Source organism: Alosa alosa, chromosome 22, assembly GCF_017589495.1.
Source record: "Alosa alosa isolate M-15738 ecotype Scorff River chromosome 22, AALO_Geno_1.1, whole genome shotgun sequence".
Taxonomy (NCBI): Eukaryota; Metazoa; Chordata; class Actinopteri; order Clupeiformes; family Clupeidae; genus Alosa; species Alosa alosa.
This window is the reverse complement of record NC_063210.1, coordinates 293,200-309,237: the sequence shown is the minus strand read 5'-3', so window position 1 is coordinate 309,237 and position 16,038 is coordinate 293,200. Positions and strand designations below refer to the sequence as shown.

The window sequence follows — 16,038 nt, the reverse complement described above, 5'->3', positions numbered from 1 at the left end:
GCTTGGGTCTGCATTATAACGTCTGCAGTGAGCAGATTTCAGGTTGAATTGAAATGATAATTGTTACCGCATTATGCTAATTTAGTAAACCAAAATTCACTGTCTGACTGACAGTTTTTGTCACAATGTAGAAATGCAGGAAGTCAAAGTGAAAGCAGGGGTGCGCGCACCAAGGCACTTGTTGTTTCTGCAAAAAGACCTTTGGCTACTGTTCTTAGAGCATTATGCTTTTTCTGTCTATGATCTGCAGCTTTTCTCAAACTATGGGCCTCCTCAACAATTAACACAGCCGCGAAATTAAGTTATGCCCGGTGCTTCACACGTCTGATCATTTGCAGCAAGATGGTATGGAACCGCGGACAGGAAAAAACTAGGCTAAAAGTTTCCCCAATCAGAAATACTTATTCATTTGCTGTCATCAACTATATAGAAATAGCCCAGTCAGCACACATACGTCTCCAAGACGTTTGGAAAAGATCTGAACAGCTTAATTACATCGCGTTCCATTTAGAACGTCTTATTTTGATCTTAACGGCGGCATCAAGACACATTTGAGTTCTAGGCCTACATCTGAGAACTAAGATTTCCAGCATGTAGAACTCAAATAGAACGCTTATGAGCGCTCATGCAATGTGTGCGTCCCTGCAGCAAGTGAAACTGGAGGTAACGTGGGCTAGAATAGTTTAAACAACAACGTGGCTTTCTGTAACTATCAATGGAAAAAGCATAGAAACGGCTAATCATAATCTTTAAATTTACAATAAGCTGCAACACAATTTATTTATATTCCCTTTGCATATGTTTGGGTAGACTTCAAACGGACCCCCAAACCCCCCCTCCCACATATACAACAATAAGTGGGGGGCCCTTAATACATCTGGGCCCAGGGGCCCGAAATTTCATAATCCGCCCATGCTCCCAAACTGCATTAAAATGGTGTGTTTAGCAATCAGAATTTCTATTTTTTTTTTTTTCGGGGAGAATCTCCCGGACATCAATATAGTCCGCACCCCTCTCAGAAAATACTTACAATGTCCCTGTAGGGAGTTATTTATAATTGATTGTTTCATTTTCTTATCCCACAGCCCCCACACTTTTAAAAAGCTTGATACGCCTCTGCCAGAGCCGTCTTCGCTGTGCTATTCAGAAAGCATCTTCTATTGTCTTTCCAGGCGCACACAGCTCGTTACCATATAGCCTATCGAGTGCCTTAACAGATAGGCTCTGCTCTTGGGTTTGGCCTCACAGCGAACTCAACCCTCTTGTTGCTTGCAGTTTGTTAAATAAAGCAATGCAGATTACATTATTTATTTCTGATTAATTGCGTCTTTTGATGTCTTTTGCAACATCTGCTTGTTAGGCTGGGCTACTGTCAATGTCCTGTACACGTAAATGTTCAACAATTGCTGGTGTAGGCCTACAGGCTATAATCAATTAGGGACTGTTCGTTATTTATTTAAGGGGCTACCGGAGGAGTTTTGGGAGCATTAGTCAAATAAGACGTGACCCTCCCTCGCCAGCAAGAAATGTTTCTATGACCCTCCAAAGTGATTGAGAAAAAACGCATGACCCTCCCCAGTCCCAACAATTTATTGATGCCTTCTGTAGGCTACTGGGTCAATTTGGGAGCTTGCATACAACACCTTCCTTGAAATGCCTTGGGTTTATAGCGTATTTTAACTTTTTCCTCGCTGTCTTAGGAGGAGCTGCAGGGCCGTCGGAAGGGGGTGCGAGGCCCTGTGCGAACTTGATAGATAGTGCAATGCCCTGTGCGAACTTGACAAATGCATGAACTTACGTGCATGAAATCATGCGATAGCTTACTTTACACATAGCCAAGGCTACCGTCGGTGCATTTTAGTAGCCTAGTCATTGACAATAAAGCTGACTTTGACTTTGACTTTGACTTAGTCTAATAAGCTACACCAGCTTGTCTTTAAGAGGGGAAATTGTATAGCCTATAACATTAGCTGAGTCACATATTTGGCCATATGGTGTTTATCATAGGCTACATCACGAAACCAAATAGTGTAACAAAGGCGAACAATTTTACAGGGGAAATTAATTGGGCATGAATCATTGTGCTGAACGGTATTTGTCAATGAGCAGAAACACACACGACATTCAAACTGTTGAAAAGATGTGCACTATGGAAACTGGTCTGTAGGCTAACATTGGACAAATAAATGACACTGACCATATCCTTACTCTGAAAAAAACATTTTCTTGCTTTGCCGCAAACTCAGCAATGAAATCATAGGCCATTTTGCAGGTAGCATAACGTAGCTTTTTCAATTTATAGAAGGGAGAGCCCAGTCTCTCCTGTGACATTGAGGTGTGCAAATAGTTTTTAATAGCCTGTTCAACTGGGCCTGTTCAAAAGCTTCACCCGATGCCAGTCACTGATCGCAATTTCAAATTTCGGGAAGCTTCGTTCAATCTTTTTAAGTCCTAGGCCTATTTTTTTACAGATTGGGGCATGTTGAATTTTGTCCAAAAATCCAATATGGCCACCATTTTCAAAAATGGCACATTTTTACACACTTTTTGCTATGCTATGGAGACATTTCCTCTAAAAACAGTGTCATTTTAGCAAAAAACTGTCCTTACATATTTACAGAGGTTAACTGATGATTTTTAAAACCCTAAGTATTTTTCTAACAATTTTAAATCATTAAAAAATTATAATTTTGTCAGATATTTGTCAAATATCAGAAATCAAATTTCCCTCAAACATAAACCTCTTACAGGTTTAATACAGTTCAAATAAATTGGGTATCTTAACTTAAACAGATTAAAACATATGGCATTTAGACATTTTCTCAAAAAACTCAATATAAATTCAATAATATCCCCAAAATAGTGAATTTTTGGGCCTACACTTTTGGCTAAGCTAGAGGTTTTTTTTTTCCTATTAAAAACATTTTGACAAATGTTAATTGATATAAGAAACAAGATAGTATTTTTTATAATTCCATCACCTTTATGGAACTATTATCACTCGGCTAGATATATTGTTACTATTACTATATTAATAATAGTAATACTTAGAGCTACTGAGAGAAAATGACGTAAATCCAGAAATGGAAATTATCTTAGTAACTACCAGTCTTTGCTATCATCTTTTTCATTCACTGTTACACTTGCAAAAAAAGACATTCTATCAGAGCAAGATTGAGAGCGCAACTGACAGTAGAAAACTTTTTTACATTTTCAAGTCTCTTCTCAATCCTCCACCACTGCCATCAGCTACTTCACTGTCAGCAGATGCAACATTTTCACTGAAAATTGCTTAACCCTTGTGTTGTTGTTGTGTTCGTTTTATGTTTACTAATGACCTCCAGTGGCGCTGGCAGGCGTAATCCTGTACGCACTGTGTGTACAATTTTTTCACAGCTTTATTTGTGAAATTATTCAATATTAGCCTACAACAATAAAAAAAAAAAACGTATGTGACAACTAGCCTATATGTATTGACTCATGTGCCATCTGAATATTGGTATTATTCCGAATAAAACCAGAATATGTTGATATTCAGCCACATTTGTATTACATCAATCTATGCTATGCCACAAGTTGTACGGAACAGGATCTGGCCATGTTTTCATGTGTGCCCTATCTCTGTCATACACAGGTACATCGTGGAATTAAGGGAGTGGTGAAAGATGTAAAGGGAAGGGGCGTTACCAATGCAATCATTTCTGTGGAAGGCATAAACCATGACATTCGTACAGGTAAGAAATCTGACAACAACAACAAAACATATGCACTGATCCACAAAAAAATTTTTCCAAAAATAGCACATATCATTCACATTGGCAAGTCAATGTGCTTTACATGAATTAGAGCACTTTTTTAAAGTAAATAAAAAAGTAAAGTACATACAACAGAATAATTTAAAGTGTAGAGTGTACTCATGTAAACGGAGTATAGTAGTATTTGTATGTGAGTATATGGATGTTTGTGAGATTATGATAGCGTGTATATGACATTATGATAGTGTGTATGTAAGGTTATGATAGTGTTTGTGTATGACCAAGTATGAATTATTTCCTGAGCGGCCCCTCATAAATTATATCAAGCACTAATACATACTATTATTATAATACATCTAGCACTTTTTTCTCTTACAGCTGCAGATGGTGACTACTGGCGGGTGTTAAATCCTGGAGAGTACAAAGTGACGGTCAGAGCAGATGGATACACCCCGACCAGTAAAATGTGTGAGGTGGGCTATGAGATCGGAGCGACCCGCTGTGACTTTGTTATCAGTCGCACCAACTTGTCACGTATAAAGGAAATCATGGAGAGGTTTGGGAAACATCCAATCAGCCTACCAGTAAGGCAGCTCCAGAGACGACCCCAACAACGATGGTTGGAATATAGGTTTCGGAGAAGAGAGTAGAGGTTAATATAAGAAGAAACAAAAAGAGAAAATGGATGACATTTCCGTGGGAAAAAAATCCTCTTCAAAGCTTCATTTTACTGATAAAAATCAATTGTGCTCAAATGTTGCTGCAAACATACATGTACAGTATGTATACATGTCCTTTTTGTATCCAAGCAAGTTGAAAGTTGCAATTCAGGAATACACTTCCATTTCTGTTTGTGCATTATGGAAGCATTAAAGTGTCTTTGCCTAAAGTGACTTTGTTTCTGTCAGATTAAAAAACACAGGAGCCTCATTGTCATGTGATTCAGAAAAATTACAATGTACAAAACATAAAATTATAAATAACACCACGCTGCCCCACATCCACCCCTCCCTGCGGATCCAATTTTAACGTTATAATTAAACTGATTTCCAGATCATCCTTCTGTGCTTGAGTCAACTCATCCCCTGAACTCAGTCCTACACTACCTGTCTAGGTCTGAGCCTCCACTCTTACTGTACAAATGTTCTCCGTAGATATTTTCTGTTTTTCTGAAGAACCACCAGGAACACTTGCCATAGTCACTGTCTCAGGTAAAGGTAAGGGCCTGCGTGGCAACGCAGCCGCATTGATGTGTAATTTGCCAGGCCAGGTGTATAATTTTATAGTGAAACGCTGCCAGCTGCTCCACCCACGAGTCAATTGCCCTTCAAGGCCCTGAAATTATGTAGCAATCTTAGTGAGCCATGGTCAGTACATAAAATAAATTCTTTACCCAATGGATAATGTTTAAAATATTTAGTAAAAGACATCCTGCTCAACAATTCCTTTTTTGTGGCTGCATATTTTCTCTCATCTTTAGTTAGTGCTCTACTGGCATATGCCACTACCCTCTCCATACCCCCATCCCCTTCCTGCGACAACACTGCCCCGATACCAAAATCATTTGCGTCTGTATCCAAAGGGTTTCTGGGGATCTGGATACGCTAAGACTGGCGTTGTAATCTTTGTAACAATCAATTAATTGCCGAAAAGCCTCTTCACATGAATGGTCCCACTTGTACTTTCTTCCCTTTTCAGTAAACTGTTGAAGTGGTCCAAACCAAACCAAGAAAACTTTTCATTTTTGTTTGAGTTTTTGGAACCAGCCAGCTCCTCACAGCCTCCACTTTCGAGGGGTCCGCCATAATCCCCTGGGCTGAAATAATGTGTCCCAGATAGCGTACCTCTGTCGCAAACAGATTACATTTACCAGGCTTCACCTTTAAATTAACTCAAATAACCCCTGTCTAGTAATAAACGCTGTCTTAGGCTTATCGCAAGGGTCAACCTCGACCTGCCAGTAGCCACTGGCAAGGTCGAGGGTGGAGAACCATTGCGCATTTGCCAGGCTGTCCAAGGCATCATCGATTCTCGGCAGAGGGTAAGCATCTTTCACTGTGACTTTGTTAGACATTCGACATTTTCTTCTATAGTTAAGTCGGTATACATAGTGCCCACCTTTAGACCTTCCTTCAAAATACAAGGCTCCTCAGTCACATTTATAACCCTCACTGGTACCCTCCCCTGCTGAGCTCTACAAACCACCCGCTCCCCCATCAAATCACAGTGGGAGGACAGGGAAGACGGCTCCAGCAGTCCCTCCACCGCCCCTGAAATAATTGCTTCAGAGCGTGGTCGCACCACAGTATGAGTCTGTACAGTCACTAATTTTATTGACTAGCCTCATTCAAAGATATCAGTGGCAATTTCTTTCCCATCAAACAGCAACATTTATTAGCCATATTAACTACAGCCCCATATTTTGACAGGACATCAATCCCAAGCAAGTCAGTCGACACATCAGCCACTAAAAACTCCACGACCAAAGCCAATGAGTCAAATTGACAAATAGTTTGCCACCTCCCCACTACACACATATCACTCCCATTTGCGGCTGAGGCTGCCCCCTGATACCCTGTTAACTCCCCCATCCCCTTTGTTATCTGTAACCACCTGTGCTTAGGGATAATAGAGGCTTGTGCCCCAGTATCTACCAAAACATGCAATAAAAACCCACCTATTTTTGCATTGAGGTAGATCTGGATGATTGTAGGCCATTCATAAAAACAGACACAGATACACGATAGTCAAGTTAATTAAAAGGGAGACTTCCCTGCTCCCCGAGACCCTCCCCTGGGGCCTGATGGCAATGGTGGCCAGTAGCTGTAAAGTTCCATTATGTAAATTCCAGCATGTGAGTTCCAGTCTGTAATTTCCATTATGTAAGTTCTAGGGAGTTCGGGGGCTCAAGGGTCCAGTAGTCCAAAACATGCCTGCCAGTCGCGGCGTTGATCTAGATCAGTGGTCCCCAAACTACGGCCCGCCAACTCATTTTGGGTGGCCCCCCAAAACATGTCCGTGGTATATAGCATCTGGCCCGCACGGGAGTACGACATCGTCAAACTATAACCTCCGTAATTTCCCCATTCATTCTCTATGGCGAGTCCTAACAGTACACATGTAATACTCTTTTTGTCTAAGGCCTACAACATAATACAAACCAATAGTGAAATGTAAGCGTAATGTGTCTTTTTTAATTTTTGCTACTTTATTGGCTCATGTTGATAAACAAACTCCGCTAAACGCACTGAAAGAAAATGTCATGTTAACATAGTCCGTTGCATCTAACCGGCTGATGTCCAATGATGATGATGACGGCGCTCAGCTGTGTCGGAGGATGTAAGATTACTGGCAGTCTGGGGAGCACTGAAAGTACAGTTTGGCGATCCTGCAGATCAGCAGCTCGGTGGACTTTGACAGCGACAGTTTGTTGTTTTGTGAGTTCTTCGACGTTAGTTAGGCTACTCAATCCAGAGTGCAGCAGGCTGCTAGCATGGCAGCTCGCAGGTCAACAGCAGTTCCTTGGTCGCGGAAGCGGCAGATCTCTCGCAATGTAGGCTAGCTGTCCTGAGAAATATTTTCAAGCAGACGGTGAATTGCAGCGCCGTTCACAGATGTCAGAGGACCAGGGCAAAAACTAGCCCAATTGGACTAACGTTAACGTTAGGCATCAACCTGCGATTCTTCCTCACTGCTCCTGTGAGACGTACAAAAAGCACACAAAGCAAAGAAACAAAGAGTAAATATTAGATAGCCGCTAGTGCTACTAGCGGCTAGCTACAGACAAAGTGGGTAGCGCTAACATGGCTACGAATTTGCAGCGAACACACAATGGACACGATATTCAGCGATTTTGGTGAATAATAAGCAAAGCTCACCAATTTAGCCTTTAAGCTCATGTTCACATTGTTGTGGATGCATGTTTAAAAGAACCTAGCTGCTAGACTACAAGCTAACCTTAGCTACTACCCAGCTTGTCTGGCACGTTTCAGGGCCGTTTCAGGTTGTCAGAATTTCAGAGTAAACTAAGTTTGTAAACTTTCATGTTTAATACAGGCCTAAATATTTAGCAGACTAAGATGACATCAACACCAGTTTACATTTAAAATGATACTTGTATTATGTACTTACCAATAATCACAAAGACGGTGCAGCCTGTAGTCTTCCACTCTGCATAATCACATAACATAGAGTTGCAGGTTTATGTGGGGGGAAAGTGTTCCGTTAGTTGTGGCGCGTCAGGTCTGCGCAGCTCCTGCGGATCCGGCCTACACCCGCCGGGCGGACTCAATTCAGTTGCGGCGCGTCTGGTCTGCGAAGCTGCCCCGGATAGGCGCCGCACCCGCTGGATGGACTGTCACAGTCAGAAGCTACAGACAAGTCTGGCGCAAAGTTGGTGCAGATCTGCATAGTGAGTTCGACTGCTGCACGAATCTGCTGATTCAAAAACGGATCTGGCATAGATGTAAATGCTGTCTGGGAAGATGCGAGACATGACGCAGAATATATGCGGCCGCTGCCTGTCACAGCTGCTTTTTGTTTACAAAGTGTAGCCTATGCATTATGTAGGCTAAAGAAGAGAAATCTATTGTGCGTAGGCTAATACTTGGAGTAGGCTAGTCACGTAAGTGCGCACTTGAAATTGACCTACAGTATTTGTATGTGTGCTTCGAATAAACACATTTATCTGTTTTCAATGTTATGTACCAGAATTACTTGGCTATAGAACCCCAAATCTGGTTTGTGTTGGAGAGAGAGAGCATGCACAAACTTTATGGTAGGCTACTAGCCAATTCAGCAGGCTAACTCAAGACTTCAAGGCCATCATACAACGTTTTTAAGCAACAAACAAAATACTAACATAACAGTGAAGTTGTTCGTTTTTTCATGAAAAAATGGTCCTTCGGCTCATAGTAGAACAACCGGCTAAATTCGGACTTCCATATGACCGGTTATGTCGTTCAGATATACGGCTCCACCGTTTAACATCGGCAGAACCGGTCTTACACGTATGTCTGGAAGCGCTTATAGTGAGCTGGCCCTCGGAAGAAAAAGTTTGGGGACCACTGGTCTAGATTTTAACTAGGGCCTATACTAACCCAGATAGCAATTTCCTTTGGGCCGGATCCGCATAAAAGCCTTTAGATCCGCCTGTAGTGGACATACGGTATCTGACTGTGGGCCAGATCTGCTCCTGATAGAGGTTTCAGCTCTGCTAGTAATGCTGTTTTATCACCGGTTTACAGATTTGTCCCAGGTCCGATTTCCGCAACTCAACTGGAAGTCAGGAAATGCGTTTAAAATACAAAACACTGATTTGGCCCAAACCTGTGATACGGATATGAACCGAAGGACCATTTTTTCACAGCAGACCCTGGTGGTAATGATATTAATTAAAGGGAAACTTGGCAGGATTTCCCCCTCTGCTGGAGAAATTGCACATTATGCTATTTCAAACTGTGTGAAAAGGTACTGATAAAGCACATGGATTTGTTAACAAGCTAGCGAACTGTTAGCATAAGTTTGGCAGAACTATGTGGATGTTACAAGGTAAGAAACATGATTTAAAACGAGTTTCTTGTTTCTCACTTCTCTTTCCGGGACGGTAGTCTCAATGTTGCAAGGTTGGTTTTCCGCCTGGGGACGCTAGGGGCGGAAAGGGAAAGTCACCATTTTCACCGGAACAGGTCATTTAACCATCCAAATGATTTCTAAACGGGTTTATTAAGTTGAAATAGTTGCCAAGTTCCCCTTTAAGGTGCTGATTCTGCTAAATTGACCTTTCCCTACTTCATTGTCAACTGGCTGCTAAAGAAAAAAAAAGATATTTTGAAATGGCACAAATTTAGAAACTATGGGGGTGCACTATGTTCCCATGGCCACTTCATTTCTACAGTAAGGCTGGAAAAGAATATATAGTTGGCTCAGTATTGATCATATGCTCGTTTCATTATTTTTATTATTACCTAGCAGTGGTAAAAGTAGTCAATTGTTGTTTGTGTCAGATCAAACAGTGCTATGAGACAACCCCATATTCTTGCCACGCATGCAGAAGTCCAAGAAGTAACGTTAATCAAGGATCTTTGGTTTGCTCACTATCAATCTTTTGACATGATTTGCCAGCCTGGGGTTGGACTAGGACACAGCCCAACTTTTCAAGGTATCTGCTTTTTATCTCTGTTGGTTTATTCAGAGACAACAACAAGCAGCCGAGCGATTGATAACTTTACTGTAAGTTTATACTATTGTTTTCCAGCAATATAGGCTAGGCTACTAGCTTAGCTTGAGCAAAACAGCCATCACAATAACTAGCCTATTTTGGTAACAGCTAACGCTAACAGGATCACTGATGATAATAAAATGAGTGTAATTGTGACTTAACCTTTTTTCAAAAAGGAATAAATGGCTAATGTTTATTTTTTGTTGTTTCAGATTGACCATGGAGATGACTGAGGAAGACAGCCTGAATATCGATGGGAACAGTGGAATTAACACGACTTAAACTTTGTCTGGGATTGCACTTCTACAGCCAGGTTGTTGAATAAAAAAAATAATAAGACACTTATGTGTAAAGTTTTTTTTACCCCCCTAACGTTATTGTGTTTGTAGCCTAGCTTATGTTTATTAGTTGAGCTGTTGGGAAAACCTTACGAACTTTAGCCTGGGTGAACCTATAACGAACCTGTTAGCAAATGTGTAGCAAACAGATTTTTCAGGATAATTAATTACCAATCACATTTCACATGTCAAATAAAGCCAGCTGATATCTGATAAACGGGTCCGTACCACACACAATAAGTGGATCCGTATTGCATGTGATAAGCAGATCTGGAACACGTCAGTAACACAGACTATCATACGGAACTGGGCCAGTCTTAGCCCTTATTGGAACCAGATCCGTCAAACGGATCCAGACCAGTTTTGGACCGATGTGCGTTTGGACTCCGGATCAGGTCCATTATGCAGATCCGTGCCGGACGTTGTGGTAGGTGTGGCCCAGTTCCGTCCCAGTGTATGTTTGCTATCTGGGAAGTTTCCCCCCTACAGCTATCTTCACTGGTGGCGATCCTACTGACCACGACCAGCACAATTCGCACTAGGTTTTGAGCAACGCTCTCCCAGCGTTCCACCTGGACGCTTGATCAGTCTCGGCTTCTCTATCTCTCGTTGCTCAACTGCATACACAGGTGAGCCCAATTAGGCATCAAGCACTGTAGCCTCATTAGCCCCATTGTCCCATCAGTTCACCAGTAATAATCAGTTCATAATCTTATATCATTACTTCATCAAGATCAAGCATTTTCCTTGTGTATCACAATCACATTTTACAGTATATTTCATCATCAATACACAAAGTAAGGCATTTGCCCTCAATCTTTCAATAAACTTCATATTCATTTTGACATATTTGATTCATATTTTGTGGACCTTAAATTACCCGATTCTAATATTTCGTTCATTGGCCGTGAACTAAATGAGAGGATGTCAAACAAAACGGTTAACTCCGATACGGACGGCAGAGAAAGCCGGTCAACTTCGAGAAACACCACAACCTCGGAAGATGCTAATACCAAGTCCATCGATGCATTAGCAAAAGCGGTTGGTGCTATACAAGCGTCCATCGAGTCCTTTCGCAATGAGAAAACCGAACGTCGATTGCCTCATTACACACAACACTGCATGCACTTGGCCAGAAGATTACAAGTGTGGAGGAAGGACTTAATGGGTTTGATAAAAGACTGGAAAGTGTGGAGCTAGCTCAAGCATCCCTGGCCAGAGAGAATTGTGAGCTTAAGAAGAAAGTATCATACCTAGAAAACTACACGAGACGACAGAACATAGGAATCGTGGGGATAAAGGAAAACACAGAGGGGACGAAGCCAACTGAGTTCATCGCAAATCTACTTGTGGAGTTGTTCGTGGAAGAAAGTTTCCAACTACCGTTGCCTGTTGATAGAGCTCACAGAACCTTATCCCCTAAACCAGCAGAGGGTAATAAACCCCGATCTTTCATGGTCAAGCTTCATCGCTTTCAGACCAAAGAACGGATCCTGCGCCTTGCACATGAGAAAGGAACGCTTACCTACAACGGATCAAGACTTCATATATTCCCTGACTTCAATCTTGACATCAACAAGCGTCATGCAGCCTTCTCCGACTGCAAGCATGGCAGGCATTCAGGCATTAGGGCTATGTTTCATAATTGTTAAGTGTAATTGTATTTGTGTTTATTTATTTTCTTTTCTTTGTGCATCCATCTTCTTTCAGTATGACTTAAATAGGACAGGCCCATGTACTTTTTACATATTTACTTGCAATGACACATAATTATTAAACAGTAATCCCAGGTAACAGGGAGATCAATATTATAAGCTGGAATGTGAAGGGCCTTAACCTTAACGTTCACACTTAAAACACCTGGAAGTTGGGATAGCCATGTTACAAGAAACTCACCTGTGCAACAAGGATCAGGCCAGGATCCATAGAGATTGGGTGGGACAGATGTTTCATTCGAAATTTGACAACAAAATTCGTCAGGTTTTATGGAAAGGTATAGTTGTGTATCGTCTGCATAAGAATGAAATGTAATGCCATGTTTCCTAATTTCTGAGCCTAGAGGAAGCATATAGAGAGAAAATAACAGGGGCCCTAGTACTGAGCCTTGAGGCACCCCATATTTTACCATAGTCTGGGTAGACGGTTTATTGTGAACCTGTACAAATTGTCTGCGGTTAGAAAGGTATGATCGAAACCAAGCGAGTGCTGAGTCTTTAATGCCTATCGAATGCTCAAGCCTGTGGAGTAGTATGTTATGGTCTATGGTGTCAAAGGCAGCACTGAGGTCCAGGAGGACCAATATTGATATATGTCCATCATTGGCAGCAATGAGGAGGTCATTAAAAACTTTAACTAAGGCTGATTCAGTACTGTGGTGAGCTTTGAAACCAGACTGATATGATTCTTGGATTTTATTCATATGCAAGAAGGTACCAATTTTTTTGACACTATTTTTTGGTTATCTCGGTGCGTGGGTGAATTAACATTTTGGCAGAACCCGACATGGTTAATTAGGGATTGAAATGCAATTGTGAGACAATCGTTCACATTATCCATGTGAATATTAAAATCACCCAATATAAGTATTTTTTCTGTTTGGATAGTTGGAAGTGGAAAGGAAATCAGAAAATTCCTCTAAGAATTCAGTGTAGGGGCCAGGGGGTCTGTACAATGTGACCACAGTTACAGGCTGATTAGATTTCCAGTCTGGCGGTAAAAAATTGAGGACTAGAACTTCAAAAGATTTAAACTTGTGTGTGAGCTTGGGAGATGTGAGAAGACTAGATTGATAGATTGTAGCTACTCCCCTCCCCTGCCAGTGTGGCGTGGTACATGATAATTCAAATGGGAGGGAGGTGTAGACTCATTTAATGGAAGGTATTCATCTGGTTTAAGCCAGGTTTCAGTAACGCACATACAGTAACATCTATATGATTGTCAGTAATAATTTCATTAACCAAGGCAGTTTTATTTGACAGTGATCGAATATTAAGTAAAGCAAGTGCAAGTTGCGTTTTTGGTGGAATTTGCTTAACCAAAGAAGTTTTTATCGTAATAAAGATTGCTACGAATAATTCCCCTAGAGGGTCGAGTAAGAGTTGACAGTCTTGGTACAGACACCCTCTGTCTGGCCTTGTATGCCCTGTATACCTGGGTGACTGTTAGGACGGCAGAGATCTGTGTAAGACATTATCTCTGCATCCTGGATCTCTGGTTCGTCAGGAACTTACGGAGCCCTCCGGGTGACATGGGGGAAAAAAACATGGGTTAAAAAAAAAAAAAAAAAAAAAAAAAAAGTAATGGGAAAAAAAACATGAAGAAAAAAAAAACGATGTACTTTTGCGGGATCTCGCCAATCTGACCCCAATAGGCCCACAAACCACTAACGCCAGATGGCAATCATATCATGATACTATGATTGCTCTATCACTGTTGCGTTTTGTGGGTTTTCTGGACACATTACATAGGCCTATGACACGGGAGGCCTGCTTGGGTCTGCATTGTAACGTCTGCAGTGAGCAGATTTCAGATAGAATTGAAATGATAATTGTTACCGCATTATGGTAATTTAGTAAACCAAAATTCTCTGTCTGACTGACAGTTTTTGTCACAATGCAGGGAGTCAAAGTGAAAGCGGGGTGCATGCACCAAGGCACCTCGTACATCGTTTTTTTTCTTCTTCGTGTTTTTTTCCCACATGACTTTTTTTTTTTTTTTTTTAACCCATGTTTTTTTTCCCCCATGTCACCCGGGGGGCTCCGTAGGAACTAGCCTCGGTTAAGTGACGGTCTATGTTCCTTGAAAGGAGGGCAGTACCCTCCTGGGATGGATACCGTCTCTTTTAAACAGTCTAGGTTTCCCCCAGAAGGAGCTAAAGTTATCTATGAAGCCCACATTGTTATTGGCACACCACTTTGACAGCCATCGGTTGAGGTCCAAAATTCTGCTGAGCATTTCATCACAAAGTGATGATAAAAGTGAGATAAAGTTTTGTATGGTGATCTCCGATTGACGCAATCGGACATCATTAGTGCCGGTGCGGATGACTATTTTCGAGTATTTGCGATTAGCTTTAGCCAGCACTTTCAAATTTAATTCGATGTTGTTAGCTCTGGCCCCAGATATCGATTTTACTATGGCCGATGGAGTCGCTTTAGATCCAGGCGAAACAGGCCCAACGGGCTGCTTTCGCTTGGGTCTAGCTCCCCTAACAGTCATCCCCTTGCTGCGAGGGGGCTGTCATGGTTGTGCTAACTGTGCTGACGGCTGGTGCATCCATACAATTTACCAGGGGTTCTGCCACTAGCTGTTTGCTAATCTGATCCAGTGTGTGGATCCGATTCTCTAGTTCACCTATCCTCGCCTCCAAGCTAGCTATTAGTCTGCATTTATTACAAGTAGCATGTCCACTAAAGGAGGCTGAAGAGTTAGCTAGCATGTGACACGCCGGGCAACAGAGAGAATCGAAGGAGAGGCAGGGGCGGCAGAGGACTCTGCCATCGTCCTTAAAGGAATTATCCGGAGTAAAATGCACTTTAGATCAATTTACGGATGATTGAGAGTACATACGTTGAGTTGAAATCCAAATCATGTCATTCGGATGTGTTTTGAGAAAGTTTGATTTTACCGTTTTTAGTCAAAACTCGTTAGCCTGGACGTGACCGAGGCATGTAATTTCGCCGCTACAAAACACTATTTATATACCTCTTCTACAGTTCCAAACAACATTACACTAACGTGGTAGTGAGTAGAGGGTCCCTAAAGCCAAACCGAAGTATCCCGAGGTCTTTATGTGGTCAGATAGAGAGTCCAGAATGAATTTCATCAAACCAATACCTTTCCGGAAATGTTGCCATCTTTGCTGCCATCTTCAGGAGAAAGTCCGTAGGATTCGATTGCTGAGTGTGGAGTAACACGCTCTGGAAATTCACAATTTCTTCGCCTTTTTTTTTTTTTTTTTTTTTTTTAAACATAGTCCAATCCATACAACTTCATTTCAATTTCGAAAGAAATACTGGACTATGTTTTTTTTCCCCTCCACTTTTATCATTCACTTGGGTCACCCCCGACTCATCAGAGCCTTTGTTGTCTGAGGTGGATGGGTGTGGCCCAGGTGGATATCATAACTTTATTCTACAGTGTAATTCTTAGTCTACAACTATGCACAGATACATTAAATTGTAATGCCACCATGATCAGACTGTTGCCCACATTACAAGTATTAATTCAAGCAAGCATGAATGTATTATTCACAACACATTTTTACAGAGCAATACTGTATGATAATGAGGTTGGCCTATCTCGCCATAAGACATCAAGTAGGCCCAGGACTGAGTTACCCTCTCAGTAGAGGGGCCAGAACAATGAGCAAATGGTCACTTTATGCATGAGCGGGTGTTGGGAATCTTTGGCCATGGCCAGCTAAGACAATACAGATCAAACACAGGTATCCACACATGTAAATTGAATGCAAAAAGCATTCTTTAGACATGCAAAAAGTTTGAGCAAAAGACGGGCCTTACAATTTCATGAATAAAGCATTTATAAATTGTACACACAGTGTGTACAGGATTATGGCTGGTGGCACCACTGGTCTGATCTGCAGCATTTCTCAAACTATGGGCCTCCTCGACAAGAGGATTACAGTACTCGTTGAATTGAATAATTTGGTGAAAACTAAACACTCAGAAGATCCACAAGAAGCAGTCACAGCAGTCTTTTTCAA

The 16,038-nt window shown here is 41.6% G+C and overlaps 1 protein-coding gene across 1 annotated transcript in view; it reads left to right on the top strand.

Annotated features, from left to right (window-relative positions):
• LOC125287565 (inactive carboxypeptidase-like protein X2) overlaps nucleotides 1-4,648 on the top strand; it is a gene marked incomplete in the record, with an annotated part of 196,546 nt that extends 191,898 nt beyond the window's left edge. Inside the window, 2 exon segments of the mRNA XM_048233475.1 lie at nucleotides 3,635-3,734; nucleotides 4,134-4,648. Coding sequence (XP_048089432.1) covers nucleotides 3,635-3,734; nucleotides 4,134-4,405 — 372 coding nt within the window.
• Nucleotides 4,649-16,038: the final 11,390 nt, after the last annotated feature.